The sequence below is a fragment of the Falco peregrinus genome, chromosome 4 (assembly GCF_023634155.1).
Source record: "Falco peregrinus isolate bFalPer1 chromosome 4, bFalPer1.pri, whole genome shotgun sequence".
NCBI classification, from domain to species: domain Eukaryota; kingdom Metazoa; phylum Chordata; class Aves; order Falconiformes; family Falconidae; genus Falco; species Falco peregrinus.
This window is the reverse complement of record NC_073724.1, coordinates 84,882,654-84,908,887: the sequence shown is the minus strand read 5'-3', so window position 1 is coordinate 84,908,887 and position 26,234 is coordinate 84,882,654. Positions and strand designations below refer to the sequence as shown.

Here is a 26,234-nt window from a genome sequence, read left to right as displayed (position 1 = left end):
TCTGGAGAAAAGAAGGCTCCAGAAAGACCTTATAGCAGCCTGCCAGTACCTAAAGGGAGTCTACCAGAAAGCTGGAGAGGGATTTTTTTACAAGGACATGCAGTGACAGGACAAGGGGGAATGGCTTTAAATGGAAAGAGGGTAAATTTAGATTAGTTATTAGGAAGAAATTCTTCACTGTGAAGGTGGTGAGGCACTGGAACACGCTGCTTGTAAGGGCCCTTTCTGAGAAGAGGCTTTGCTCATTCTCTGGGTGCCAGGCTGCAGAGTGATTATGCATTAAAATGTGGTGAGGAAGCAACTAACACTAAATCTGGGTCTCTGAGCTCACCTGCAAATCAATTCTGTGCCCACCTGCCTGCAATGAGGGGCGTGCCCAGAGCCTCCCACAGCTTAAGTATCAGGGAAGAAGAGACCTGGTCAGATGAGCATGGAGAGTGTAAGCAGCTTGGTCGAGTGTGAGCTAGCTGCAAAGGTGCTTTGCTGCATGTAGGCATATTCCAGGGCAGAACCTGGGTGGGTAAGTGATTGTATATAACTGGCACTTATGTGTGCGATGGGGGATCTCCCTTGGGGTCCATGCCTTCATATGCCACAGTTGCCCAGAGAAGTTGTGGCTTACCCATCCCTGGAAGTGTTCAAGGCCAGGTTGGATGTGGCTTTGAGCAGCCTGGTCTAGTGGAAGGTGTCCCTGCCCATGATAGTGGAGTTGGGACCTGATGATCTTTAAGGTCTATTCTAACCCAAACCACTTAATGATTCTATGATTTTTTTCTATATTAAAAAGTCCTGTGCATTTGTTTGCTTCTAAGGGAAGTTACAGAAAGATGAAAGGTAGAAAGAAAACTTTGTATACTTTAACTAGACTGTATACTTGAACTCTGAATACATCAAATTATGATGGTGCTAAGAAATAGTGAAGGGGGAAAAAATACATGTTTCTGTGATGGTGATTGTCATAGTCTTTCTGCTGCAGGATGGCTTCCAGCTCCTCCTGTTTGCTGCCCATGCTTAGAGCATTGGCACAGATGCACTCCAGCTGTGCTATTGATCTTGCCTCCAACCCTGGCATGCCACCCCCAGGCTCATCTCTAACAAGCTTGGTTTTATTCCCCTTCCCCCTTTGCATCTAGTTTAAAGCTCTGTCAATGAGCCCTCCTAATTGCTGACCTAGGATCCTTCTCCCCCCTTGAGACAGGTGAACCCCATCTATTGCCAGCAGGCCTGCTGCTGTGTGAACTGACCCATGATCACAAACCCCAACACTGAGCTGTTGGCACCAGGCCCAGAGCCAGGGATTGATCCGTGTGATCTTCTGATTTCAGGCCACATCATTCCCTGCAACTGGCAGGATAGAAGACAACACTGCTTGTGCTCCCGATCCCTCAATCAGTCACCCCAAGGCTGTGAGGCCTCTCTTGATTGCCCTCAGGCTTCTTGTCATTTGGAGTTCACCATTGCCCACTTGAAAGACCAGTGATGGGCAGTAATCAGGGCTGTACCACACAAGGGGTTTTTCTAGTAACATCCCTTACCCGGGCCCCAGGGAGGCAGTAGGTTCCTGAAAGGTTCCACCTTTCGCGAAGGTGAAGTAGGCCAGGGGGTGACTCACCTGCTGTCCCAAGCAGGGACCTGTTTCCATTCCTCCCTGTCACTTAGGACCCCTCCATCTGCCTGGTGGTGAGCAGGTGGGGGAGCCTCCCCTTCTTCTGAGGTGTCCATGTGGTGTGTTTGTCTCAGTGATGGCTGAATGGCTCCACCAGTCTGTCTTCTTCTCACACTCCCTGATAGTCCTTAACCTTCCTGCTTCCCCTTTCAGCTCTGCCACCTGGCTGCACCTCACACAGCTGTTGTCCCTGCTGCTGCCAGCAGAAGCCACAGGCTCAGGCACCCCTTGCAGCCATGACCTGACAGCTGCATGTTTACGTGGGAGCTCCTGGGCTGCCACATGCCTTCTGGTGCTGGCTTCTGGCTGAGTAGGAACCACACCTCGATTTCTCCTGGTGGGGCAATGACCGCTATCGGAGGTCGCCTCTGAGCCATTAGGGGGACAATGGCCTCCCTGCTGCCCTCCCTGTGCCGCCTGCCCGCCACGGCCTGTGGCCTGCCCTGGCGGCTGCGCTCCTGGTCGCCCGTGCTTGCCGGGGGCTGCTTTTGTGCCTGCGGGGGTTCGGCCGCCTTCACTCCTGCTGGCTCCTGCGCGGGGTCAGAGCTCTGCTGCTAGTCAGGGCCTCAACACTCCTCGCTCGGGGGCTGTGAGGTGGGTGGCACTGGGGCACCCTCTGTCTCTCTCTCTGTCCTTGCATCTTGGTTTTGCTGGGTCACAGAAAGCTCCCCATGGTCCCTTGGCATGATCCTCTGTTCTGGAGCACGTCTGCTGCAGTAGCACACCTCAGACTTCAGAGACTTATCAGAAGATGCTAGATGAGGCTGCTAGAAGCATTTTTTTGTTTGTTTGTTGAAAATTTCAGTAGATTATTTTGTAACTTCTGTTTGTTCGATAAACTACACAGCAGTCTCTTGAACTGTCAGTTTTCTGTTGTGGACTATTATTCACTAATTCAAATGAAGACATTTACTGTGTTCAGGAAAATGAATTTGTACTTCCACCTTCACTTGGTAGGTCACCCTGCTAATATTTGAAAGAGTTCTCTACTCCTTGTCTTTTTATTTTAGCATGTACTCAACTGAAGACATTCAGTGAATGGTTATTTTATTTTCCCCTTCAATGTACGTTTTCTTTGGGTTTGAAATACCATTTGGTTTAGTCAGGCATTTGTACTTTGCAGAGAGAAATCTTTACTGCACCCTGTAAACTGGGGTAGTAAGTCTTAACAGTGGAGGTGCAGAGGACCTTAGTGGAACAATCAGTAGTGGTTGTATTTCTAGTTATCCACTAGAGATGCACTAAGCCCCAATTCTGTGGCTAGTCTATGCAATTTCGAGTTACCAAATGGGGCCTTCTATGACAACTTCGCTCATTGTTTGCAAGGAGAGCTGGAGAAATGACTGTCTGATAGGCTTTCTCTGTATCTTTCCCTGACTTGTGTTTATACCTCTTTTTTTCAGCTAAGGCGGAAAATGTAATTAGAGTATATAATGACAGTTACAACAGCCCCAGAAACATGAGATTGATTCCCACAATGGCTGAAAAAACTCTCTATGCAGTATGTATAAACAGGCCCAGTTTCTGAGTTCTAATTAATTTTATTAATGTTTAGTGCAGGAAATACGAAGGCAACTTAAACAAGGATATAAAAAGCACTGGAGCATTGAAACACTGGTTTCATGTAACAGACTCTTATTGAAAGACATTTTTCAGCATTCTGTAAAGAAAAATAGAGTAATTTAGAAGAAAGATATTAGATACTTAATACACTCTTATAATAAGGAAGCTTTAAATAATGAAGCAAAGATTCTAATAGTAGCTTCTTACTTGGTAACATAGGTAGTGATTCTTTATGATGCGCAATTAATAAATATGATAGTGAACATGTAACAATGTACAATGACAGTGCGATAAAAGAGATGCAATTATGTGCAAGATTTCTATTGTGCCAGCAAATAAGACTTCACGGGCTACTGGAAAATGAGTTTGTGAAAAACCAATTGTAAAAACCTTTTCCATTCCATGTTTCCTTTATAGAAACATATTAACTCACATGTGAAAAGATAAAATACAACACTGGTAAACAACTGTGAAGACATTTTCCCTGCTATGGACAAAATTGCAAAGCCTTGCAATCACAGATATGGTATATATTATTTTGATATAATAATCATAACAAAGCTTAACAGCAGTATATAATAATCACACAAAGTATATTATTTGCATAGATTTTTTGTTTACTATCCATGGATTTCCATTTTGTAAATACATATATATATATATAATTCTGCAAGCTTTGGTGCTCTTTGAACTCAAACTGGAGTATGGGTGACTTATATGATACATATTTCCTATTACTATAACTGCAAAGGATGTTATAATAAATACTTTATAGGTGCTAAAACCTCTTAAGGCTAGAAATTGCAGTAGAGAATACCTTTTCAGTTATTTACTGACCCCTATTCCTAGGTATGATGATTTAACAATATTTAAAAGATATTCCTGGTTTGAGAAGCTCTCAAAATATGTGGTCAGTAGTTTGTCCACTAAAAGGATTGTGCCTTGGATTACTTGAGTATGTTTTCTTCTGATATTTTTTGTATGCTTAGCAGGTCAAAACATATAATAAAAATCATCTTGTAGTTATGCAAAACTATAGCATCATATTATACAATCTTGCAAACAGTTTAGAAGTAGATCGCCCAACTATAGAGAAGATAAAAACTCAGAAGTATGTAATGCCAATAATTGAAAGTCAGTGTATCTCTGATGGAGGCTGTTATAGCTTGTATTTAAGCTTTGATTTAATCCTTTATATGATTATTCTATAGTGCTCGCAGTCTTGCCAGGAGAGCTTCTACTTCTGGAATGGCTTCTCCCTTAGAAGAAGACCCGATACGATCTATTTTGTTTTCTTTGATGCCTTCTCCATGACAGGCTTCCTTTCTCCCAGCAGCCTTGTTCCACACCGTAGAACTCTGTTCCACATCATAAGTAACCTCTTTGGTGACTGGGCTTCTTGTCAAGTTTAAACTGACACTGTGGTGTGAACATGACTTCTCTAGTTCTCCTTTCTGGTTCTCTGCAAAAGATGAAAAAACCAAAACCTTGGATCTCAGTTTCAATATTTTGTAATATAACAAGACTTCTTGATCAGACAAAATTTTACATGCAGATGATGTACTAGATGGAGTAATGATTGCCAAGGAGGCAAGATAAAAAATACTATCATTCAAAATCAGTGGGGTTGGTCCCTTGAAGTGATATAGACTTCACATGGTTTCATAAGAATAGCACCCATATTTCCTACAAAATCACAGGCAGAGCTTGATGGGATCCTCCTTTCTTACTGGAGTCAAAGAGAAAAGAGTATTCAGCACCTCTCAAGTGTCTTCCAAAGTTTTTCTGGTTAGTTACATTCCTACATATTTAAGTGTTCAAATTTTAAAATGCTAAAAAAATCTATTTCGATTTAATTACCATTGTAATAATTTTTCTTTCCTTTACGATCTTGTAGGCAGCTAAGTAATTTTAAGAATTTGTATAACTTGCTACTATTTGCTAAACATCATAGGCATTGACTGTCACAAGAAGTTATACTCAGTCAGTATCAGGAGCTTTGCTGGATTGACACGTATTAATAGCCGGCCTTTTTTTTTTTTTTTTTTTTTTGTTCCCTAACACCCCCACCCCCTGCCCAATCAAGTGACTGTTCTCAAAACCAACGTGAGTGGTCCCTCATAGATCTCAAACTTTTTAGAAACAGACATACTCAATATTCATGTAACCTTGAGCAAGGCTTGAAAATGGCTTCAACAAACTTGACATGACATTTAAAGTTTTTTGGTTATTCGCTGAAAGATGTTCCATCATCCCAATAGTAATGACTTTGGAGCACAGGCAGTCACTCATGACAGTGTGTTTTATGTGAGTGCTGAAAATTCCTACCGAAAACAGCTTGTACATTAAAAGGCAGCTGCTGAAGATATTTACTGCACTGTCATTCCCTGACCAGGGGCTCTCAGTGATGGATGAGGATTTTACACATTTTCTTGGACAACCTCAGCAAATTTTGTAAGTATGATCACCTTTTGGCAAGTGGAGGAAAATATATACCTTCTATTCTAAATGAAATAAACTATTCTTAATTAAAATTTGATAACAGGCAAATTTTGCACTTAACTGAAAAATGTAATTTCTATTTTATACTACGAAAAATAATTTGACCCTGAAGATGCAGCAGCACACAATTCAGTTTTACTGAATCACAGGAGGCCAGAGACTGGTTATGAACACACCTTTATAATTACATACAATAAACATGTAATTAAAATATCCCTGATACGTAGACTCTTAAATATCACATTTTAAATGTTTATATTTATTGATTCTGAACATATATTTGCAGGGTGAGAAAAGTATGCTACCTCTATCAATATACAAGATACTAGCTGCACTGTAGCCCTTTTTGTTTACATTCAATCTAGGGGCAGCAGGAAAAATACCTGTTTTGAAAATCAGTACTTTTTTTTTAAAGTAGAAGAAAACATATCATATAATCAGAGATTAAGTATAGGTGTTGGACTTTACAAAAGGCAAAAATAAATTAGACACTGACAGTAACCTCCTCAGATGTACCAACAACCACATTTTAACTACTTTGCAGTTCAGCAAAAACTTCGGCAGTTTTCAAGCCAAAAATACTCAAGCATGAGGATCAATTGGGTATGATTAACTAGACTGAATAACAGAGGTGGTAAACACTTATGAACTGAGGCCTCAAAGTAAACTTCAGCAATATTTTCCCCAGTTTCTCATAGTGGGCGAGGGGCAGAGTAAGGTCCCTTAGAGTGAGATTTAGAACAGCAAATCGCCTAAGCAGGGAACTGCTGCAAGTTTGCTATTGTGAAGCAGTAGATGTTGGGATCTCTCTAAACTTCTGTCCTGCTTAGAAACTTGGTAACTGATTTAGCCTTGCAGGAAAGCATGTCCTGTAACTTGCTGCCTACAAACTGAAATTGTTTGGGATAGTGACTGAGTAAAGTTGAGTACAGCTGTGTCTTCCCTGCCCCTCCTCCCCCTTACAACAGCAGCAATTGTGCCCGAGTTTGTGACTTTCTATGCATAGACTAGTGAGTGGAGCATTCAACTTGAAGAACCAGTGCCTTTCCCTTCACTCTGAGGGGTCCTGCAACAACAAGAAATGGGATTAGTAAAGTGCCTTAATCGCTGGCCAGTTTATGTGAGTAGTCCTTGCATTATCTGAGTAACTCCTGTGAAGTGAAAATGCCACAATTCACTGCAAAAATCACAAAGTGCCATATTCTTAAGACATGACACTTTATGCTAGTGATTAGCTGCATTTCCTAAATAATGAGAACACTTTGGTCTCAACCATGCTACAAAAAGTACTGAGCAGCTAGTGTCAATTAGGAAAAAAGATCTGGATACACATTTTTTATCTCAGTCCAGTTTTATCACTGTAAATTTATTTCAGCTCCTTCAGGTAGCATGTTTACTGTGTATGCTCTTTCAGTCAAGGAGGAAGTTGTCCATGTAGCATTGCTATGCATAAGTGCATGTCCAGGTGTGTAGGTAAGCAGTTTCCTGCTGAGTAAACTGGCTGTTGTGAATCTCATTCAGAAACACTAAACTTTACTAGGAAAGCATATGTATGTATTTACAGTCCTAGATTTCATTTTGGTAAACATGTACCTGAAGAATTAACTGCTGTAATACATGAGGTTTATCTGCTGCTGGTGGTATTCTTCATACCAGAGTGAAAGATCACTTCCATTTAAGTCAAAGTTTAAAATTAGTTGGGCACTAGCAAGGTAAGAACTCTTACTAATTCCTCAGAATTATTAATGTCCATCCTGCCATTTTTTTATTGTAATCACTTGGGAATTAATTTTTCAACCCCAAATTCTTAAACACACTGTACTGCTTTACAAACTGATTCAAAACCTGCATGCATTGGTGATTTGGTAACCCATCCATTCCGCTGTCATTACTTTGGACTGTTACCACACCTCCCTCAAACCCTATGCTATAGTGGTAAAACAAAAGAAGTGTGTTTTCAACCTGTAACTGGTGAGGGGGGTGGTTTACAAAAGCCAATGTACCTTGCATAAGAATTTAAAATTACAAGGCTGCAAGCTGCTACAGGTTAGCATACAACAGCAGGAGGGCTGGACTTCCTTAGTTCAGTTTGATAAAAGCTGTAATATACTAATTTACTTTCACGAAAAGCCCCAAGTTGAGATTAACTGACAAAGCACAAGAATAAACAGTCATTAATACATCTCTATTAGAAATAAAAAATTTTGAACCATCAGAGTAATGAAGTTTTGGAATGCACATATATAGAAGTGACAGTAAAAAACCATAACTGGTTATATGCAAGAATTTGATCTGTTTCTGAAGACAATATTTGAAATGTCTGCCACAGTAGCAAGGAGATGGCTTAGGGATGTTGGACACCATCTTCTACCTATCTTCAAGAACAAGGGTACCCCCAGAAAATCCACAAACCATACAAATATTAACAGCCTTTTCCTAAACTACTTTGAACCATTACATTATCAACATACATAAATTTGGTTTGCGCTTCTGGCAGCAAACTATATTTGAAACAAATTGCAGAATAAAATAAATATATTTACATACTTATACATATTAGTTCAAATATACAAAGAATTTAATAAAGTCAGAGAGGTTAAAAGAAAACTAACTACTCAGGGAAAGGCACTTCTACATGAAGACTTGTTAAGAAGAAAGCTTACATTTCTGGTGATGTGCTATTTGTCCACCTGCTGTAGCAAGGTGTACCTTCCAGCAGCAGTAAGACAAAAAAATCAGATGTTAAGAATCACTGGATAATGACAGAACTTATTAATTTGCTGTACATATTGGAAGGAGTTGAGACAGGTTTCTAATGTCTGCTCACTTTTAGTTATCAAAAACTGTCATTTACCTGTATCGTAAGAATCACTATGCAGATGACAAAGCAAAAAATTTGAATTCACATTTAAGTTATCTAAATGCTGGGCTGAGAAGACAGTTACCCATAACAGTTTTGACTTTACTGGTACTGAATTCTTCCAGGCACATGTTAGGCAGAGATCACACTGCATGCCACTAAAGTCTCAGTGTCTGTATTCCATGACATTTAAATATTATTTTTCCCCTTGTTCAATATCTAGCTCTTGTGGGTCCTTCAGATCTAATATTAAAATACAGTTTTTTTCAGATATGAATTTCCTGAACATTGCTGTTAATCAAAAACAGTTCAAAATCATATTCACATAACCTAGAGCTAAATAGCTACTATCCTCTAGATAAAAGTCTTTTAAAATTACTTTGATTAACAGCAATACTCAGGAAATTCAGTTGACAGAAAATTGTGCTTAATAGCTTTCCATAATTTAAATGGTGTCCTAGCGTAGGATATGCTTATAATCTATTACAGGCTACATACTTCATATTCAGAAAAAGGAAATGGTGCACTAGCATGTGAACCAAAAAGAGTCAGTAGTACAAGACCTACCTGCTGTGAACTTGTGGAAGCAAAATATGATCAGTTGGAGATTTTTAAATCCTGCATTAATACTGTTATATATTACCTTTAATAGAGAACAATAATGATTGCAAGAGACTCACCAAAGTAGAGATATGGATTTTTAAAAAATTACTAAGAAATATTTAAAATAATAAAGCACTTTGAAAAGCTTTATTTCATTGCAGAGTTCCTCAATAAAAGTCTTGATACTAAGGACTTATTTACTTTTTATGTAAATACTTGTACACCAATTGAAAAATAAAGCTGCAAATACAATAAGGAGAACTGCATTAGACAGCATTATATGCTTGTATTACAGTCATACATCTCAATGTGGGGCATGACAAAATCATAACATAAGAAAGAACAATTGCAGTTACAACCTCATTACATCTTTTGCTAAGTTAACAGGGAAAAATGCTCAAAACCCCAGTGGAGTATTTCTGATCTCTGGCTTGTGCTCCACAAGCTAAATCATATTCCTGAAACTATGTCTATGCCAAGATTTTCTAAAGTCCACACATACCAACCTTACCAGTGATGCAAATTATTTGTAGATTGTAAGTCATGACTTGGCCTGTGCTAGAAGATACTCTGAGGGCATGGAAAAAGTAACAGCCCTAGCTATGATCCTCATCACTGGCTCCCCAGTGGGGTGCCATAGTTTGTCTCTGGTACACATCCCTGATGCATGGAACTGAAAGTCAGGGAAAAGCTTCATCACCATGTTGGTGCTGTACTCCCATGTCTTCTCAGCAAAACAGCAGAGGAAAAGAGCATGTATTTTTGACAGCAGTGCAATATGTGGAATCTGGATGCAGCTGTACAGCATTCCCACAAGCTGGAATGCTTACAGCAGTCCAGTCTCTGGAAGTCATGTCCATCTTCCACAAATTACACTGACTGCATCATCCTGCATGTCCCAATGCAACCTTACCAAGCATATTTAGCAATGGTCATATACCATAGGCCTTGTGAGGATATGAGTGTATACCCCCTTGCGCTCCACCTAAGTAAACAAAGTCCTTGAAAAATTAGTCTGGAGATGTTCCTAAAGGGTCCTCTTGCTGATACCAAAGTATAGATCATCCCTCGTCCTTTGCTGAAGATAGGAGGAAACCAGCAAAACACTTTCTAGAGCTACTTTTTCTGTTGTAAACTGGGCAATACTGGCTTATCTTTCAGATGGTTGACATTTACTGATTGTGAAAGGCTGAATATGACCACTGCTAGCTGACATTTTGAGGACCTCTGTTTTTAATTTCAGGACAAGGTGGAGGTTCTGAATTCCCACTTCAGCTGCATCTAGAAAATCATTAATTCTTGTTTTCCTCTTAAGTATGAAACGAGGGTTTCGTTTCCTACACTGACCCTCAAATCCTATTAGAGTGTAAGATACTGGACAGTTGTGAGCTCTGTGTTTTTTCAGGCACCCGTCTTACCTAAACGTCATTTATACAGCCCAAAATTGGCCTTCTGAAATCCATTCCCAGACCTTGGCATTGGTGTTAGAATGCAACAAGACCTAATTATCTTTCTTAAAAGTCTGCCTTACCACCCAGAAGCAGAATTTAGACATAATGTGAAAGATGGCTATAGCTAGAAGGCCCACATCTATTACATAACACTGCTTGTTAAAAAATGGGATAGCTCTTTGCTGGATACTATAATGGAAAATACTTTAAATACTTTTTATTGCCACTTTTCATGAGTTTCATATTTTTTCAACAATTTCTGTGACTGACAAGGGTAGGATTGGAGAACATCCCTGAAATGTTAAAAAGGAGTGCTGTGTGTTGTTATAACTTATTTCAGTCACACCCTGCAGCACCAGCCCTAACACCCTAAAGCAAAGCCTTTAAAAATTCTTTTAATCCCCTACCTACCTATATCTTCTCAAAGACTACTTTAAGTTCCTGTTGATCACTCAATTTAATCTTCTTCCTATCTTTTCCAAATGTATTTTGCATTTGCATTGAGTTGGGACTAATCTCTCTGTTTAAACTAATATATTCTCACCTCTAATCTGGCAATGACTTTTGTTACAAGAAATGCAACTTTAAGTTACTGGGATTTAAATGAAAGTCTTAAGTGCCTGTTAAGATGAAAAGAGAACAGAAGTGTGGATCAGACTACTGACAGAAATCACCTGAAGTTTTATCTAAGTGAGAGAAGAAACCTCTGAGGGTGTCTGATGGCCAATTCAGACAGGAGTTTGGCATCCTCCCTATTTCCTCTGAATTACAGTGAATCTTCCGTGTCTCCTCACACATCTTTCCCCAAATGAAGGCACATTTGGGAGTTTCTAGGAAACTGCAAAATGGAAACTTCCAAAATAGAAACCTACTTTGTGGCATGTGGTTTGAAACATTCCTAAAAAAATAAATGTGTAAGTTTCTTAATTTCTGTCATGATTTGACCCCCAGTTTATATACTCAGCGCGACCTCTATGGTATGGAATACCTCTTTGGCTAGTTTGGGTCACCTGTCCTGGGTGTGTCCCATTCCAATTTCTTCTGTCCCTCCAGCCCTCTCGCTGGCAGGGCCCGAGAAACTGAAAAGTCCTTGACTGAGTATAAACAAGACCCAGCAACATCTAAACCCATCAGTGTGCTGTCAGCATTCATCTCACATCAGAGCCAAAACACAGCACTGCACCTGCTACTGAGAAGAAAATTAACTCTATCCCGGCTGAAACCAGGACAATTTCAAAATGTATAAATGATTTGGCATAGCATTAGTATTAACAAATAATAATCTTATTTATGTTAGGATGAAGAGGGTGAAAAGATAAATATTGATCTACAGTATACCAGTGGCAGTGGGTCTTCAGGCAGTGTCCAGAAGTGTAATACAGCCTAGATGTTTATGGGATTTCTCCCAAGGTACAAATAGGATAAACATAAACTTTTTTTCTAAGTCAGGAAATGATCAGGCAATTACAATAATGAAACTGGAAGTTAACATATTTAGACTATTTTAAATTTCAGAAATGTGATTTATTACTTCTTTTTTCACTCTGTTCAGAAGTATATTGTAACTTGTCATTCCAAATCCTCTTTAGAGTTAACAGGGTCAAAAATTATGACTGTGTAAGTTAGTGATTTTTGATACGATACATAGACGTCCATAGTCTAAAGCTATCCTCTGTTCAGCCCGCAATAATTTATGTAGATCCCACGTACTAAACTGCCACTGATGCCTTTGAGGACTAGACACATTTAGTCTCCAAACCTGTCTGCACAGAATCTACCTATAGATAAATACTGCTTTCAGGGTACACTCTGATGAAGAATTTCAGGAATATGCATAAAGATTGCTGCCATCAAAGGAAAGCCACTGGCAGCTGAAATGGGTAATGATAAGTAATATGTGATAAAAATAACCAAAATGGAAAAGAAACGCACAATTTGTGTCTTCGTTTACGAATTGCTGTGGAAAGAAAACACAGTAGAAATCCTCTTACTTACGGGAAATAAACCCCCCAACAAATCCAAACAATGAAGCAAGTCTTAAAGACTGACCTGATATTTATGAGATTTCACTCACTGCAGTTCTAAATAATGTTGTTTCTGCTAAGTATTTGCTATTTAGCATAAACACTTAAAACCCCTAGTAACTATGTCTAGTAATTGCCTTAAGAGTTTAAAACTAAATTATTTCTTATCCACTATTCTTGATATTAAATGTTTACGAGCTATTCCCTAACTATTCTAATAACTGCTAGAAAACCATACAATTTATATTTCCTATTTTTAGCCCAAACTTCCATTCCCAGGTTTATATCAGCAGTCAGAGTATTGGTAGGTTGCATTGCCTGAAGGTTGAGCACAAATATCTTGTAATGTCAGATCAAACTGATGGGAAAAAATGTCTTTCTCTCATCAGCTATTGCACTTCTCTCCTAAGGAATCAATCTGCTTCTAAGGGAAAGGGGAATCTACAGAGTACTGCAAATGTTTTTGGGAGCAGCATAAAGATGAAAGGCTAGGGCTGAAAGGGAAGTAGGTGGGTATTAGTTTAAGCAGTCGAGTAGAAACATAATCTTATCACACTCCTGTAACAGGTACCAGACCAATGTCCTGGGGCAGTTCTTGCCCACACAGGTCACAGTCACAGTGGGCTGTCATTCATTATTATCCAAAAGGTTGTAAGAACAGCATACAGCTCTCAGGCTCCTCTCATTTTAAAACAAGTCTCTGGAGGGAGTAGGGTGACAGAGAGCGCTGGATGCTGTCATTGTTGTGACAGGTGAGAGTGAGATTTACTAACCTGGAAAAGTATTTATGAGAACTCCATATCCTAAGTAGATCAAAAAAAGATTTACACAACACTGATGTCAGCTTAAAGATATCAGTGCTTCTTTATAGCATGGGTGCTTCTCAACAGGACAGCAGCAAACCTGGCTGTGAAGTTTAATCTGTGTAAACTAACATACAAGATTGCCTTCATGAATACACTAGAGATGGGATGAAGCTGAATCATCTTAGTTCATGTGACTTTCATTATTCAAGCATTATTATTATGGTCCTTGCTTTCCTCTCACAAAGCTCTACAGAAAAAACATCAGAAGCATGCTATCAAGGATGTTGAAACTGTGTAGCAGGAAATAGTACATTTTCAAGAAGATCCTCACACAAAACTAAATATTGGAAAATAAAGGCAGATGAAAAGTGATTCATCTTCTCATTCTGCAAGACTCCATATACATTCCTTTGACAATCCTTCTTTCTCTTCATATGAAGCTCTAATTAATGCTATATGCTTTCACTAAATTATTTCCTCTCTTCGGGATGGACTGTAATTGGGCCTTCATGTGTGGAAATAGATGGGATATTAAAAAAAAAAAATAAATTCTACTCTGCACATGATCCAGCCATACATGTATATGACACCAACAACTGTACTTTGTAAGTGTCACAAATTGCTTTGAAAAGGGACCAGGATTTGAAGAGAGTCTAAAAGAGGAATTATTTTTTAAAGATGTTTTTTACTAAGTCTTCCAAATACCACTGAATTATCATATGAGACAAATTTGAGACACATTGTCATGGGTAATTAAATCCAGTCATTGTGAATTCAAAATGCTGCGTTTAACATCATTAATGGTATGCATTTTTCACATGATGAACATATTTATGGCTCTATAGTCCAACAGTTTGACTCTTAGCAGCCACTTTGGTATGTAAAAACCATCAGAAGCCAACTGTACCATTTCCAGTTTCCTCTTTTCCTAATCAATTGCATGCAATTACCGTTTAGCAGTAACCAGTTAACAGAAGTTAATCTTGCTATCTAAGAGGATTTTTTTAATTTCAAGAAATCTAAGTCACAAGACATCCTTGTGCTTACAGAAGAAACATTGCTCTCACAAAGGAACTTAGAAAGAAAATTTTACTCTTAGAAAAACTAAGAGACTGAAAAATGGAACCCTCTCACTGAGAAATCAAGGCAGAAGGCAGTAAGACCTCCTGAGCCACTGAGACAAGGGATTCTTATGCATAGACTTGTTTTTCCTTTGTCTGTTCTGACTTACGAAGCAGCCTTGCAAATGTGTTTAGCTCAAAAGGTGATATTAAAAATAAATTGTTAGAGATCATCATGGTATTTTAATTATGCAAAAGAAACTGACCCAAATTCAATCAGAAACAACAGCCACCAACCAACCAGGAAAATTTTTTTCTATTTTTTTTTTGACAGAGATGGTTAAGAAAACATTTATGGTAATGCCAGATCATCTGCTGATTACAGTCAGAGCTGCAGGATGCCAACATTAAATCACTGAACCATCTTGACAGCTTCTGGGTACTCAAGTTTCATTCTAACAATAATTTGCTGTGAAATTTAGCCAAATCTGAAAATTAGCCAGAAAATGTTTACAAAGAATATAGGTAAGAAAAACATATCTAAAATAGATGTTCAGCACTCAGCCATTTCCGAGCTGTATGTAAATTGGTATATCTCTAAAAAAGACTAAGCACTTTAAGAATAGAATATAATTTTATCATCCATTTCCTATTGATTGTGACCTATCACTTTTTTTTTGTTTAGTATTGTTAGTATGCTTGTTTGTTTAATATAAACACAGATTAGCCATTTGAAGAAGGCCTGCAACATTTAAAATCAGTTTTTATTTCCTGACACCTGAGGATTCTACATAGAACAATATACTTTATTTTAAAGCTTTAATTGATGCATCTATGTGCTGCAGAGGGTGATTACTTGAATAATAAGTATAAGAGACGTGTGATATGGTTGCTAAGCAAATGTGAGTAAGAGAAAAAGCCCCAAGAAACGATGTAACAATGAATCAATGTGTGATGACAGGATAATTATTCTATGAACTGTCATGTTGAAGGACTCACAGAACATTGACCTGCACACGATCACACATCAGAAGTTTGCCTGAGGGGTAATTAAAATAATAATGCACAAATCCAGTCGGTCACAAAGAGACAAATATATGCTTAACTTACTTCTTTACAGCATGCATGGTCAAATGCATTCTCATGTTAAATGTAAATGCTTGAACAGCACAAGAATTCAGAGAACAACAGATAATAGCAAAGATGACTGAAGTTTATCTGGATTAGCAATAACGTTTTTCTTTCTTCAGTTACTCTGGGCATTCACTGAAATATTATTCATACTCTGACACATTAAAGCATAAAACCTGTGAACTGACTTTCTGAAGGAAGCTGGAAAACGTAATCCTTTCAAAATATCTTTAAGGTTGTAGTGTAATACAATAAAAAAGAATTACTGTTGTGGTGGGTTGACCCTGGCAAACAGCCAAACATTCATCCAGCCTCTTGCTCACTCCCCTTTTCCATGGGGTGAGGAGAAAATAGAAGGAAGGTAAGAAGACTTGTGGATAGAGATAATGACAGTTTAATACAAATAGCAGAAGCTGTGCATGCTAGGAAAGCAAAATAAGGAGTTCATTCACTGTTTTCCATTGGCAGGCAGATGCCCAGCCACCTCCTGGAACGTAGGGCCTCAGTTACTTTGGAAGACAAATGCCATAACCACAAACATTCCCCTTTGGTCTTCTTTTCCCTGACTTTTCATTGTTCAGCATGACATCATAAGGTACAGAGTTTCAGTTTGGGTCAGCTGTGCCAGATATGTCACCTCCCAACCTCTTGCTCTGTGTGTTTTCAGGACAGAGGGAGAAAAAGCCTGGATGCTGTGCAAGCACTGCTCAGCAATAGCCAAAACACTGGTGTGGTATCACCACTGGTTTAGTCACTACTACAAAGCACAACAGTGTCCCAGCTGCCACGGAGAAAGCTAACTCCACCCCAGGCACACCCAGTAAAACTGTAGATGTTGACACAACTCAGCTGCCATTGTACATCTAAATTTGACGAAAGCTGTTCACATGACAGACTTAAAGACTTTCAAGGCAGACTTCAACACAATTCCATGGTTTTTTCTTTACGCTTTTGTTCAGCTTTTTACTGTACCAATTCATATTAGCATATACCTCTCTACAAGCCTAAACCTTAGCTCCAAGCACATACTCTGTGATCACATCCAAGCAATGTATTCTGCATTTCCTTCTCACATGTAAATGTGCAGTCACACTTGAACTGCCTTTAAACCAGCCGTCACCAAATCTTGCTCATGGCAGAAACATTCTTTGCGCTCTGTACTTTTCAACCTGCTTTTTGAGTGAGCTTTGCCAATTGTGTGGAATCACTGATTACAGATGACTATTCTGTGTAGACAAAAAAAACCATAAACCAATCTATTTCCAGAACCAGTTAGTCTGTGATGGAAACCACTTGATTGCTCAGAAGTATAAATTCAGAAATCTCCTCACTCATTTTTCTTCCCCCTGTTATCCCCCATGTAAGTGAAGATACTGGAAGACAGCCAATTAGAAGATCTGTGGCTACCCTTCAAAAATTTAAGACCACTGAGAATACCTGAAAAGATTTTTTGGAATACAAGGTAAGAATACACTTTACATGTACACAAATTCATACAGACCAGGATGTCCATAGGTTACTCCCATGTCATATATAGGCATGATCATTGCACAATTCTAAAAAAACATACTCTTTTTCTCCCACCATGTTCTAAAGGGATGCTAAAAACACCTTTTAGGAAACATAACACAATAATTCTTTCTAGAATGAATATGTTCTGTAAACACATTGCTAGCTGATCAATTAAGTTACTCACTCACACTAAATATGCTAGTTATATTCTCAAGTCTTTATAGCATCTTCATTAGTGCTCATTTCAAAAGAGTAATGCTCTACCCAAATAGCTTTAAATACTAAGAAGGAAAACAAATGCTATCGAAAAATCTCCCAATATTCAGCAGCTCAGAGTGTTCTAAGCAGAATTTATTAAAATGCAAATCTCAAGCATGTTAGTATTCATTTCAAAGTAACATCCTATAGAAGAAATATAATTTTCATTTTTGGGGGTAATAAAATAATATCACTTACAAATCTAGATTCTCAACATTAGCTAGCAATGTTAAGAATGACAATTCAGCAGACTCCAAAGACATTTGTAAAAATCTTGGAGCAAAACTAGTAGGCCAGCTATTTATGCATTTTTACTCCACAAACATATAAACTGAGAAAAACAATAGGGGAGTGGGGAAGAGAGAATATACTCTAAGAATCCAGTTATTGCAATCAAGAATTTATCTGAAATCTTGCTTTTTCTAAGCTTACTAACCACGCATCTTTTTCTGTAAGTTAAGCTTAAAATCAGGACAGTTTCAATAAGCTGAAGTGATGTATAAATTTAATGCTTTTGTTATCTAAGAGTATACAGCTTAAACCAAAAGTTTGATTACAGTTGTTTTGGTATGTATCCCTTTAAATTAACAAACTTTTTTTTTTTTTGTGTGTGTGTGTGTGGTAATGAATACTCTAAAATATTCTCAGTTAAATTTCAAAACAGAAACCAGAAATCCAGCTGGCCTTATTATAACTACAACTGTGAAAAACGTATAATTTGAGGACTATGGGTACCTACGTATTGCAGCTACGGAAACAAAACCAGCTCTTTTCTTCAGTGTTGTATAAAATCATCTGAAACCGGAGCATGCTTAGTCTTGTGTGTCCTTGTGTCTGACCAAAGGCTGTTGATCCTAATGTGAGATTCACTGGACTGAATGAATTTGTGCTGGTTGCCTTAGGCTTGCTTCACAGTCAATGAGGAGAAACAAGCACTTCTAAACTGCACTTCATTTCACCCTAGTGTAGATACTTTAAACACGTAAAGAGAGCTTATGGTAACTAGCTGAGATGTGAATGCCTGCACTCCAGACATCTAAAGGTAACTTCTGTATCTGGAAGCTTCTAACTTTTGACTGCAGCAAAGTCTGAACACAAGGTGGACTTCCTAGTCTTAACAGTGACAGCAGATTGTAGAGATCATACATTCTCTATGAGCAAGGGGACTGGGTGCAGATTAGGTGACTTTAAGGCCTGATAGGACATTAAGGGTATCAGCCTTACAATTTATTTAACACAAACTATAAAATTTCACAAAGCTTCTTCTGGCTGCATAAAGAATTGAAATAAATTATATTCTGGGTGCTACAGAGAACAGTTTGGATATAAACAGGGGAATTCTGTTTTGTATATAACATACAGACAAGAACTGTAGATGTGAAAGTTGCCATTGTTAATTATGCTGCTCAGCCATTAATTAGCTATCACAACTTTTTCCTTTTTAAAAATCCTCCATGTTCACAAACTTTTTTCTTGAGCAGACCTAGATCTTATGGTTGCTTAGGCTCATATCTCTTACAGATTGGTGACAGCCATACTTCTGTGCAGCTTTGCAAGTTTCTGACCAGCTTGGAACATATTTAAATTCAGCCTATAAAACAAATTATTCCTACTTCTGTACTGGTATATGTAATCCTAACCCTCACATGAAAATCATCACAGCTTTATGCTGGAGTTGGCTTCGATTTAGTCCTGGTCATGCAAAACTCCAATAGTGTACATTCAAACTTAAGAATCTCACATCCCCCAAGGACTAAGTGTTCAAGTTTAGTCTTTAGGGATGAAGATATAAATGTGATGCTTTGTATGGCAAGGCAGCTCTATGTTTTTTAGATATTACTGAGTCCTGTGTGTTTGATTTTTTGTTAAGATAGCTAGTTGAGTAGATGAAAGAATTAAAGGAAAACTGATTTGAGTCCCGTGAAAATATTTTATGAACTCTCTCAAAAAAAGTAATAATCCCATAACAGTGCTTATGTACAATATGCAGCAAGTTAAAAAAAAAAGGATAGAAATAGTATGCAGTGATAAAAGCTGTAACAGCACCTGTTATTCAACACTACTTTAATTCATATAGTCTCATTGCCATTCAAAATAAGCAGTAAACAAAGTATTTTCACTGGATCTTAATAATCATATTTTATGCATATATGAAAGATTATTGGTCTCTTACTTGTAAACATACTAAATATGAAGCTAAATTTGAATTATTCCATAAAACATAAAGCTAAAGAATTAGTAAAGAAAAGCATTAAGGTTTCAACATGGGAAATGCAAGAATGATAATAAAAAACTAACACAGAAAGGTATTTTTGGTGTGAAACAAACACATGCAATTACCTAGGACTCAATCTTTTGAAAAGACTGTTCTGATTAGTCTTTTCATTATATTTACTAGACTTTAACATCTTTCATTCAGAAACAAATCCAAATGATCTATGCCCTTCAGAATTAAAAATAGAATGCCATTTCTCTCATCAGATTATGCCCAGCTCCATATTCTTTCATGCATGTAGAAATGATGGTGATACACAAAGATCCAGCTGAAATGTATTTAAAATTTAGGAGACACTTTTTTTTTTTTTTTATAGGCAAGTACATAAAGTATTTGTAGGTGGCTGAGGTTGTTTTGTACTGTACTAACTACAAAAACTACATATTTTTTGAGTGTAACACAAAGTGTGGGATGTTGTCTACAGATCCTATGCACCCACCAGTACTGTATTTCACTAAAATAAAATTGTCGCAGACTATGGTAGCCCTGGTGCAGAATCATTATGCCTGACTCTGCAGGACAATAATGACGCAGAGATTGCACTGTCAAGGGACAAGTCAAGGGAAAAAGACAATCTTCAATGCACAATTAAAAGCACATACTTTAGATATCTATTGCCTTCTTTCGATTAGAGAGAGTCTAGCTTAGATTAGTTTTATTTATAGCGAGGGCAAGCAAATCAGGTGCCATGTAATTAATCAGAATATATATACATCAGACTGTGAACTATCTGCCTGAGAACTGCCAGCTTTGAATGGCATTGATATTCTTTAAAAAATGGTTTTTTTTCAAACAGAAGTGGTGTAAGTTGGATAGAGAAGTGGGCTGAAGTAGCTAAAAGTAGTATCTGACAGACAGACACCATGGAGAGTAGCATTGTGGATGATAGCTGATTGGCTGCAGAGGATGTGCTGACACAACTTCCCTGCCACAAACACTGGTAAATCTTGGACTGGGAAGACTGGACTGGACTGCCATGGGAAGACATTTCTCCTATTTAGAGAACAGTAATTCTTGACTGCTTTAAGGGCAACGTGAATGTTATTAGGAGACTGTACTTCTTGTGTTAGTTCAGTAAGAACAGACCAGTTTCAACTGCCATTCTTTTTTGTGAAGATTTCATTCTAAATCAGGCCATAATGAGAGGATGGCTTGCCTTCTAACCCTGGAGCCTTTACCAAGTTCTAGTTTCAACCAACTGTTTTCATTTGTAGTTTCACTTGGTTTTAAATGGTGTTTAAGGCTTCTTTAAAATTACAGATTAGTAAGATACGTAATGATAATAAAATTGCTGTGAGATACAGTTAATTACATATATTTATATAAACCAATGACTATATATGAATCTGCATTAAATGATAAAGCAACTTGAAAATACTTTGTGCAGACTTACTTGACTTGGAGATATTTAACCCACTAAATAGGACCATTTAACACTAAGAAGTAACATTACAATAGACTGCTGGGTCCAGTTTCAGAAAGCACACAATCACATGCATTTTCTAGGTTTGAAAAAACATTGTAGATAAAATAGAAATGAAGAAATGACATGACTATAAAAAAATCTGTTTGATATTGTATATTTTTTCACTGATGTTTCATATTGCTTCTCTAAGTCTAACTAAATGTCCTTTATTATTATCAAAGCATGAGATTTTTATTTTTGTGGGGTTTTTTTGCTTGAAATAATCTAAATCTAGATATAGCATCAGTTAAGTATCTTACCCTCAAAAATACATTAATTATATCTTCTTGCAATATTTACTTATATATATATATATATATATATATATAAAAGCTATTACAGGGTAAAGCAGAATGTTCATTAATGTGAAATCACCATTCCTGTAACTGTTTTTGTTTAAATGTAAATATTTGAAGGTTAGAAGCTACAATTTTACATAGGTTATCAAAGACAATATATGAAACCTGTGGAGAAAATCATTAGCTTTCTAAGACAAACTCTAAAGTCTTTATTAAAAAAAGTCTTAATATAAAATGTTTCATTGAATAATTACCATATTTTAAAAAATAACAATGAAATACAACAGCTGATTGAAGATAAATATTGTCATGTTTAATCTTCACAATATAAAGGAAATCATACCTTTATCCTTATAACTACTTTACTGATAGGTTTTACTCCCATGAATAAGAAACATTACATTTATCCACATTTGAAAACTTGTTCTTCAGTGTTTAATACCCTGTTTGATAATTTGGAAATCAAATATACAGCATTGTTCTTTTTACTACAGAGAAACAGTTATTTATAGTAGGTGTACAGTATATAGGTTTATATAAATATCTTACCGTTGCAAGTAAGACTGTGGTAGCTGTATCATAATTCACTGGTGGCCAGAGTTTTCTAACAAAAGCAATTCAGTAGTAGGAGAGAAATTGTCCTTATTTAAGACTACAAGGAATACTCTAATAGACAGAAGCAATTAAAAAGATATGCACTAGTACACCTTTTAGAAACAGGCACTGGGAAATGTCTAGTGTCCAGTGTTAAAGACATTAGACATCTTCTTGTGGAAAATAACCCTCTGGAGAAATGAAAAAAATGCAAAACACACCCTACTCTGGATGATACTGTATATGAGGAATCTTCAGTTCTTTGAAGATCAACTTTCCTCACTGACCATAAATCAGTTTATTGTGATTATCACTGTGCAACCTGATGACTTCCTATTCAGAAAAAAACGCAGTATTCTTTTCATTCTTCCTCCATTTATTGCTTTTAATCAGTAATAGGAAAAGATAATTTTCCAAAGTAAACAAAACCATGCATAACTGCTTGCTTTCTTTTCCCCAAAACAACAGTAATATTGTTTAAATAACTGTTCATTTAAAAATACCTGATTTTTTATATATATATATGTTTCAGCCAATTTCAGTTAAAAGAAATACAAGACACTTATTAATGGTGCATTACTATAGTATAGAATTAGGGGCAGTTTAAAAACGTGTCGCTTGATGCAGTTACTGTTTGAAAACAGGAGGAATAATTTCTTGTAGAGTTACAGGTTTCCTTATGTCACAGCTATTCTTCCTTTATAAAAGCTGTTACTTTGATGGGGAGGACAAATGCCTGCCATATATTACTATGCAGTCCATTACAATGGGTTCATTCATATTTATAATACAATCTGTGATGTTGATGCAATCACTTTAGACTTCACTGTTATTTCAAACAAATCCATAACTGAGAAAAAGGCGGGCTGTTGACAGGAGTTAATGTGGGTTTTACTCTGTTTACAATTGCTTTCTAATCTACTAAATGGCTGTGAAAATTGATGCACTGTTAGAAGTGCTTTTATACACTACTACAGATAAAGGGCTGTTATACTGCAGTAATCTCTGTAATGCTAAATTGAATTTTCTACGGTGGTTTTTTTGTTTTTCTAATATGAATGTGACAAGGAAGGCTACTCAATTTATGGTAAGCTTAATTCCATCAATGCAAAGCATTTTTTCCAACTTTATTACTTGAGATGCTTATTATTACTAGGGGGGGAGAAAGTTATGAGATAAAACTTGTAACTACCACAATATGTACTTTAGGGAACATCTCTTGTGGCCAGAGCCACTCAATTTTGCGATCAAATTTCTGATCTGTTGAAGCTATACAAGTGAATCCTCAACAGGTAAAACACAGTAGTACAATTTGCAGAACTGCTCATCTTGCTGTGATGGTAAACAGATTCTGCTTAATCATCACAGAATAAAATTTAGGATTAGAGGATTTGCCAATAAATAACTTTCCAGTGAGATTTTGGAGAGACATGTGAAGATAGTGTCTTAGTTACATGACCAATGAAATCACAATCAAGTTCAAAGAATATATACTTTAGTTTACCACCCTACAAAGGAAGTAAATTGGAACAAAATAAATAAACTTTTTAAGCTTCAGGTTCCCCCAATAAAAAGGGTACAAAGAAATATCAAGGCTGCTGCTGATATGAAACAGAAGTACAGAAGACTTCGGTAGTGTAGAAGAGGTGCCCTAAAAAAATTCCTGACACGCTTCTCTGAAATGTCTGGTGTCTCATTAAAACCTGAACCTGAGGAATGCAAGACAAAATGTCTCTCTATGTTAATCATGAAGCTGCTGATTTTCTATATGAATATGAAAATATTACTAAAAATTAATGAACAGAACTTTTTACATACTTTCCGATGGAAAGAAATCCTTTACATTTGAGACATTTGCATGTCTAGTAACTTTAAAATTTGCTTATGTGTTTTAATTCTACAAGATTTAGTAATTCAGAGGCATAGTTGTCTTAGGTAATAGAATAATTTATGTTGTAGGAGACCTCTCTCAAGGTCATCTGGTTCAAACTCAGCTTCAAAGTGAGATATAGTTGTTAAGTTGGATCATAAAATTTTTCGAAAAATGTGCTGTTAGATATAAAGAGTCAAACTTCAAAATTCAGCCTTGGTGGCATTTAATCACATCAGCTGAATTCAGCAGTCAAACACAAAAAATGTTCGTGCAGGACAGTATGATTAGTCTGTATAGAGTAGTAAGTAAAATTCAATTTAAACAGTCTACCAACTAAGGGACACAAATGTGTCGTACCCAGGCTTCATGAACAATAAAGCTCACAGAGCATTTTATTTCTCTTGTGGTTTTTTATTTTTTCCTATATGACTTGTTTCTTTTCTTGAATACTCACTTTTTCTCTCCATTTTCAAAAGAAGAAAAGGCTTAAGAGCTAATTTCTGTAAATCATACTGACTCAGATGAAGAAGAACTGTTAAAGTTAAGTGCTACTGAATAAGTCTTATGGTTTCTGCAACACAAAGAATAAATGAAAGCTTGGTATGTAAAGAAGATTTTAGAAGATGACAGAATCATAAGAAGGTACTTCTGGAGTTGCTTTAAAACATAATGGGAATGGTCATCACCTATTAGCTATCACTGATTATTTAAAAGTACTGTGTTGATTGCAATTGAAAATAAAATTTATTTCCCTATGACATTAAATAAAATATTACAGAAAAGTGTTCTACAGAAAAGAGATTATTTTCCTCAAGCAGGGTTAAGAAAAAGGAAAATCTGCTAAACACATGTCATTCTGCATTATTATTTTCTTGTATTAGATCAGCTAATACAATCTCTTAGGAACAAAAATGTTTCTTCAGGTAATTAGTTGGCATCTTCTAAATGCTGTTAAGTATCATTTCATCCCAACTTGTAGTTGTTTCTGAAACACAACCAGGGAAGCCATCTAGTTTAGCAGCCCTGCTTACTTTAAATACTGTCATTCTTCACAGCGATACCAGAGAAACTTTATGTCCAAGTCTACCATTTCAATAGAGGTTTTGCTCTGCCACACTGCATTACACAGTGTTGCCTTCAAATTTTTGAACATCTAAAACATTTCTTTAAAACTATATTAAAACCAAAAAGAACTAATTTTAAAAGGTAATTTTATAATTTGTGAAAATTGCAGAAAATCATATTATTTGGGACAATAAGTCAGATTAAACTTAGCCTTCCTTAGCCTAGAGAGAGTGGAATCTCCTTCATTTAGTCACTAAGTTGAGAAAGTTGGTGTAGGAAGTGTTCCCTTTGGTGTATTATATTTACCATGTAGCACTTCAAAACATAGCTGAATGAGCTATTCCTGCATTTGACTGAAAGACTACATGATGTGCAACTCAGCCCAAGCTAATGCGCATACTGCATCCTTCAGGTATTCCAAGAGTTGTGGGGTTTTTTTCTCACTACAATAAACACTGAAATCAGATTTCTCACTTAGAATTGGTCTGCTAATAAAAACATTTGAAAGAACTCAACAATTACAGACACGCTAAGATCTAACCTAGTAGATCACAGGTTTTCAACAAGGACAGTGACCATGAAAGCCCCCATTACAAACATATGCTAACATTTTGGAAGGCTGACTTATGGCAGAAAAGCAGAAATTAAATAATAAGAACATCTTGTATAGCCTAAGGGAAAAGAGATGATGGAGAATGAACAACTAGATGACTGTAAAGGTGACAGGCATTTTGGATAGCAGGCATAACGTAAGTGGTAACAAATGAAGTTATTACTAGTATGAAAAACTATATAGCATGTCAGGATTTGCTGGTCATTGAAGGCGTCACAACTTGCAGCATGATTGTGGAAGACTGAATGTCCTGGTTTGAGCTGGGATAGAGTTAGTTTTCTTCTTAGTAGCTAGTACAGTACTGTGTTTTGGATTTGGTGTGAGAACAATGCTGCTAGCATACTGATGGTTTTGGTTGTCGCTGGGTGATGCTTATACTCAGTCAAGGACTTTTCAGTTCCTTGGGCCCTGCCAGCGAGAGGGCTGGAGGGACACGGGAAATTGGGAGGGGACACAGCCAGGACAGGTGACCTGAACTAGCCAAAGAGGTATTCCATACCATATGATGTCATGCTGAGTATATTAACTGGGGGAAGAAGAAGGAAGGGGGGGACATCTGGCATCATGGCATTTATCTTCCCAAGTAACCGTTATGCATGATGGAGCCCGGCTT

At 37.1% G+C, this 26,234-nt stretch overlaps 1 protein-coding gene across 4 annotated transcripts in view; it reads right to left on the bottom strand.

Annotated features, from left to right (window-relative positions):
* Nucleotides 1–3,187: 3,187 nt before the first annotated feature.
* DIAPH3 (diaphanous related formin 3) overlaps nt 3,188–26,234 on the bottom strand; it is a 246,028-nt gene continuing 222,981 nt past the window's right edge. For 3 of the 4 annotated variants that reach the window (XM_055802324.1, XM_055802325.1, XM_055802326.1), the window contains one exon: nt 3,188–4,691. In XM_055802324.1, coding sequence (XP_055658299.1) covers nt 4,435–4,691 — 257 coding nt within the window. In that variant the 3' untranslated portion in view covers nt 3,188–4,434. Of the gene's footprint in view, nt 4,692–8,394; nt 8,441–26,234 lie in introns of all 4 variants that reach the window. The other variant, XM_055802327.1, reaches the window with a different exon arrangement.